This window comes from Engystomops pustulosus, chromosome 1 (assembly GCF_040894005.1).
Source record: "Engystomops pustulosus chromosome 1, aEngPut4.maternal, whole genome shotgun sequence".
Lineage (NCBI taxonomy): Eukaryota > Metazoa > Chordata > Amphibia > Anura > Leptodactylidae > Engystomops > Engystomops pustulosus.
This window is the reverse complement of record NC_092411.1, coordinates 69,551,957-69,557,956: the sequence shown is the minus strand read 5'-3', so window position 1 is coordinate 69,557,956 and position 6,000 is coordinate 69,551,957. Positions and strand designations below refer to the sequence as shown.

At 42.9% G+C, this 6,000-nt stretch overlaps 1 protein-coding gene and 1 non-coding gene across 2 annotated transcripts in view; one reads left to right on the top strand and one right to left on the bottom strand.

Annotated features, from left to right (window-relative positions):
* TRNAG-CCC (transfer RNA glycine (anticodon CCC)) lies at positions 1-71 on the bottom strand. Its single transcript has one exon. It is a non-coding gene; the product is annotated as a tRNA-Gly (tRNA).
* Positions 72-136: 65 nt separating this feature from the next.
* The window catches only part of ABCB9 (ATP binding cassette subfamily B member 9), a 48,816-nt gene continuing 42,952 nt past the window's right edge, over positions 137-6,000 (top strand). Inside the window, exons 1-3 of the mRNA XM_072144095.1 lie at positions 137-465; positions 2,425-3,057; positions 4,911-5,025. Of these exons, the coding sequence (XP_072000196.1) occupies positions 2,460-3,057; positions 4,911-5,025 (713 nt within the window). The 5' untranslated portion in view covers positions 137-465; positions 2,425-2,459. The remainder of the gene's footprint in view (positions 466-2,424; positions 3,058-4,910; positions 5,026-6,000) is intronic.

Here is a 6,000-nt window from a genome sequence, read left to right as displayed (position 1 = left end):
TGCGCTAGCCGGGACTCGAACCCGGGTCGCAAGAATGGGAATCTTGCATGATACCCCTACACTACTAGCGCTCACGTGCTGGTAAATGATGCTGAAGAAGACCTTCCGGCGCTGTGTGTGGGCGTGGCATGATGACGTCACGCAGGACTTGTGCTGTGTGAGCGCTGGATGCAGGATAAGGTGAGCGGCGCGGTCCTGTCTGCTCCGTCACGTGACCGCGCTTCATATCATCCCATCACTACTACTGCGTCACCACAGTTTGTGGCATGTATGCTGCAGTTAGATGAGGAGTCCCTGTCGGTGGTGTGGATCGGAGCCTAGTGTGTACAGGGTCCAATACAGCGCGGTTCTCCCCTTTTAATAATCGATGTCCTTGTAGGAAACAGGAGCCTGGAGGAAAGTCTGCGCTGTGTCATGAGGAGCTGCAGCGCGAGCCCATAACCCGGGGAGGAGCTGCACGCAGCGGTAAGTGCTACCCGGTGCTGTAGTCGTCTATATATCAGTGTAATTGTATTTCCTCCTGTTTTCGTTGCATTTGTGTGAGCAGTTTTAGATGGAAGCAGATGTGACGTTTATTTCATAGCAATAACAGTATGCATCTACTTTTGTTTTGTTCAAAACAGTTCATAATGATGATAAAGTCTTACCTAGATGATGTCCATTTGTTGAGGCTTAAAATGCTCCTGCTTATAGCGTGGATGTGCCAGCCCAAAAACATGGTGCGCCAGCGTATAACTGAGAAACGCCTTGACAGAACGGAGGTGCGCCAGCCTAGAACGGAGGTTCGCCTGCACATAACATGAGATGCGCCTTCTTATAACAGAGGTGCACCAGCCTATAACTGAGAAGCACCTTGGTAGAACGGAGGTGCGTCAGCCTATAACTGAGGTGCGCCTTCATATAACTGATATGTGCCTTTCTAGAACAGAGGCGCGGCAACCTATAACTTAGATGCGCCTTTTTAGAACTGAGGTGCGCCTGCACACAACTGAGGTGCACCAGCCTATAACGGGTGGTTGCAAGTGTCACTTTTCGTATAAATTTCACTGTAGTACATCAAAACTGACCAAAAAATATACACTTTCACTGTTAATTTACCTTCCATATGAAACCCCAAATGATCAACTGCTGACATAGATGGGGCCACTTCCAAGACAGGGGCCCACATTTACTAAAGCCCCTGCGCAAGTTTTCTGTCAGACTTTGCCTGTTCTTTTATGTGTAAACTGATTGCACATATATTTATGAAGCGTCCATATGTGTTAAGAAGATACATATGTGTTGCGGCTGCACTATTCCTTGTGACACACAAATTTCCACAAGGGGCCGTTCCGGTGCTCAGTCGAACCGTGAGCCACATTTATCATGCAAAGCCTTTATCATTGTGTTAAAGGTGCACCAAAACAAGTTGGTGCACTCTGTCGGGGCAGTGCAGGGAGCGCCAGATTCATGAAGAACGTGCGCCAGAAATCCTGAATCTGGTGCACCCTGCTCACTACACAGGACACTGCACATATTGCAGTTTGCACTCATTTTATTATATGTGGGCCAATGTTTCCTATAGTAACCGACCAAATAGCTTTTAGTAAAATAATTTGTACTGACACGTTTCCTGCAATGTTTTCATGAAAACTGTCAATATGGTGCAAAGTTCCCACGTGGAATTCTGGATGTTAAAGGACATCTTCCACTATTTTCTCGGTGGTAGACTGTCCCATAACGCACCCTTGTTACCTGTAGGGCATGAGGAATCCTCATTTCGCTTCCACCGGGGCCTCCATTAGATCCAGAAAATAGACTTTTAAAAATATTCAAATAACGCGGAGGCACTCAGGGTCCGCCTGATGAGTGCCTCCTGGCTCCTCCAAGACATAATTTATGCATGACCCCACCTCGTCACCCGGCTGTCTGGAATTCTCGCACAGCGCAAGATCCACGAGAATTCCAGACAGCAGAGAGTTATGGGAGCGGGGAATAACAATGAGGCGAGGGGCGTGCATAATTTATGTCAGACGGACCTTGAGTGCCTCCAGCTCATCTAAATATTTTAAAAAGTCTATTTTCTCGATGTAACGTAGGCCCCACAGGAAGCAAAAACAGTATCCCTCATGCCCTACAGGTAATGAGGGTGCGTTATGGGACAGTCTACCACTGAGAAAATAGTGATAGATGTCCTTTAAACTGTAGCACATCCGCAACATTTCAACATGAACTGAGAAACCGTGTGATTATTTTGATCGCCCATGGCTGTAACTGTAGAAAAGCAGATACAACTAGAAACACAGTAACACCTCAGTTCTGAAATCTCTACCTTCATAGCATTTGATAGAAGGTGCGGCCACAATGGTCTGATGATGATGGTTTCTCTTAATATCTATGAAAAGATCAAGTCTTTAATATAAGATGTTTCATGTTTGTCTACAGGATTATCTTACAGTGTACTTGAAGAAGCCAGAGCCATGAATCCCTGTCATGTTACAATTTTTACCCTCATATTCACAGCCTTAGACCCTATGGTGACCACCATATTATACATTTACAGTTGTAAAAAGGCAAATATAATTCAAGATATAATACATTTCAATATATTTCATTCTATGGCGGACGTCTGGGGAACCTGTTTGCTGAGATCCTCCATATCTCTTGGAGCCATATTAGGAGTAACCTGGAACAAAACCGATGGTCCTCGTAGACTGCAGACGTCTTTAACTCCTATGACCTTGGTATGCTACCTCATTGCTTCTTATGCCATGATTAAGCTATTGCTGTTCTCTGAGGAAGAGAAGCCTATCCAAGATCCTTGGTTCTGGAGCCTTCTGGTGTGGACATGCATATCCTCGGCTGTCATGCTCTTAACATGGAAAACGATGGGTGAGATGACCCCTTGCAGACAAGAGGGACGACCTTATTCTGAAGTGCTTGAGGAACAAGAGGGCAAAAAACAGGATGGAGAGAGGGAGATGTCGGGAGCAACTGTAGGAAGATTATTATCTTATTCTAAACAGGATACTGGATATTTGTTGACTGCCTTTTTCTTCTTGCTTCTATGTACATTAGGTAAGGAAAATATAAAGCCTACAACATAATTTAATAAGTACCTGTTACAATACTATTTTTTAAGTATTTGCTCTTGCTCAATTTGTAATTGGAACCATGGAAGTTGATTTAAAGTGAACCTGTCACCAGAAATGTCATTTTTAGCTGGTGTCAGGTTCCAATAGCCTATGATATGCTAATTTTAAAAATACCTTTGTCAGTATTCTGAATAATTTCAGTAGTTTACATAAGCTTAAGTCACGTGACTGGCTCCCTACTAGTAGCGTGTGATGAGTTCCTGGGAGAGGCAGCTCTGGCCTGTGTGTGCCTGTGTCTCCTCATTCATTCTTTCTCTACTCCATACCACCCACCTCCCTCCCCTGCCTGCTCAGTGCACATGATAGGAAGTGGGGCAGAGTTGCATGATTATGGAGGAGAGGATACTGACTCAGGCACACAGGCTGCAGCTGCCCCCCCCCCTTCCCCAGGATTAACCACATGCTGCTAGCAGGAAGCCAGGAAATGTGAATTTATTTTTAAAATCTGCATAGAATAGGCTATTGGAATCTGTCACCGGCTAAAATGGCTGGTGACAGGTTTGCTTTAAAGCTAAAAGTATTTTTTTAATAGTTGAAAAATTTGAAATTAACCTTAGGCAGCACATTATGACTTCAATATCCTCCATCCTTCAAAGATGGGTAATTATGGCACAAGTTTAGAGGTACATTTTAAGATGTCAACTTTAAAATTACTTCTTTGCTAGCCATCAGTGGTGGGTGGAACCCAGAGTGTGTATTTACAGCCGTTTAAAACTTCTGCCTATTTGTTTATTTGCCAGGCCTTGGTATGGAAAAAAGTTTTCCCTGTTGTACTTTTTTTTTGTTTAGTTTTTTATAAAGCTCAGGGCACTATTACTTAAATTTGAAGGTGTTGCGTTTACATATTAAGTTTACATCGCTGCAGTCCAAATTAATGCGTGAAGTCTATGCAATATTTTGCACTTTTATCACTGTCATCACAAATAGACCTAATAAACCACTTACCAGTATGTTGCCAAGCAGCTGAACACATTCCAGATCGTGTTTCTTTCATGGTCCAGTGTGGTGGCAGCATCCAGAAAATCTACTTTGAAGTGAGATGTAAATTGGTTGTATAAAGTCAAGGAGGCAGACTTTTAAGTCTGAAGTCAAGCTCTCTCGTTGTCAGAAAGCCTCCTTTACTGTAATTAATGGTCCTGCATCCAGAGACATCACTAACCAGATCTCCTGAAGTCCAATGCATGATGTCATTCACAGAGGAGGAGACGTTCAGAGCTCCCACCTTGATTTCAGTGTTAAACTATCTGCCTCCTTGACTTTATACAACCAATTTACATCACACTTCAGAGTCTGGATGAGGCCACCACACTGAACCATGAAAGAAACAAAAGCTAGAAGGTGTTACACTGCTGACTCTATATTAGTAGTGGTCTATTACATCACTTGCTGATAACGGTTTCCCTTTAAGCCTTTTAAAACTGATGTCCTATATTTACATTACCCCATTGAATAGATTTGTAATAGACTGGCATGGCCACTGCAGCTACTTAGAACAGCTGAACAGTGGAGGTGGGAGGTTTCATATCTTCACTAATGTGATATTAATGAACTATCCTAAGCATAGGTCCACAGTATCAAAAGGCTGGACAATCTCTTTTAGATCAAGCCATATTGCTACAAAAAGTGTTGCCAAGGCCTAATTGTAATCATTTGTATGTACATCAAAATAGTTGTTTTTTTTTTTAAACTAGTTTTTCGCAGCCAGGACCACAAGCTGAAGCCTCTTGTTCAAGGGGCAAGTTGTCACTTGACATATACAGTTTTCCTTTACCACAGGAGAAATATTCAGTCCATATTACACAGGACTAGTCATAGATGGTATTGTCGTCCAAAGAAGTTTGAAGCAGTTTTCCAACGCGGTTGTAATTCTAGCGGTCCTGGCTGTGGGGAGGTAACTTTCTAACTCCTTTCTCTGGTGTGATGAATACCATATAGCAGAGTTTACTGTTTCATTAACACTTAAAATAGGATAATATTCTGTTATTGTGCTTATGATGGCGATATCTGGGTAGCCATAAAATACATTATAGGAGGCAGCATAACTTATAACCATACTCTTATACTTCTTGTTTTTCACCATCTTCTAACCAACCATACCCAACATATCGATTTCCATGTGTGGTATCCCCATAATTTTGAGTTAACAGGCCTGCTTTATTGGGGTTGTGCTTGACTGTGACCTCTTTGTTTGCATCGTATATTCAATAAATTGCTCCTGCCACATCTACCTTAAAAAGATTTTTAGAATCTGCCCTTTAATAACCATGGGACCCTCTAAAACACTAATTGTTGCTCTGATTCACTCTCATCTTGATTACTGTAATTCCCTACTTATCATTATGTCACTTACTTAACTCTCACACTACAATCTATCATTAAAGCATTGGATGAATTAAATGGCACTGGACACTGATGTTCTGACTTTCCTCCTGACAGCAGATATTGAAGGAAAAAGGGTTAGGTGTGATGGATTGATCATGTATATTGAGGCTACATTTACACAGATATGTGCCCGCCGTACCGTAGCAGGGCGGGCAAATGTCGGCGCCGGGGAGAGGAGGAGGGGTGAGCGTCGCTCACCCAGACCCTCTCCATAGTAATATATGGCGCACGGCATCGTATTCCGGAGAAAGATAGGACACGTCCTATAGTTCTCCGGCTACTGCTCCCGTACAGCGTTGTGCGCCCATTGCCGGCTTTGGGGGGCGTATATACGTCACCCATACGTGTGTGTGAATGTAGCCTTAGAGTCAAGAAACATTTATTGAAAAACACAAGAAATATTGTAAACCTCCCTTATATTTCCATAATATCAACATAATATTGAGATCAGTTGTTCCGCTGTTGTAGAAGAAATTCTAGTTGG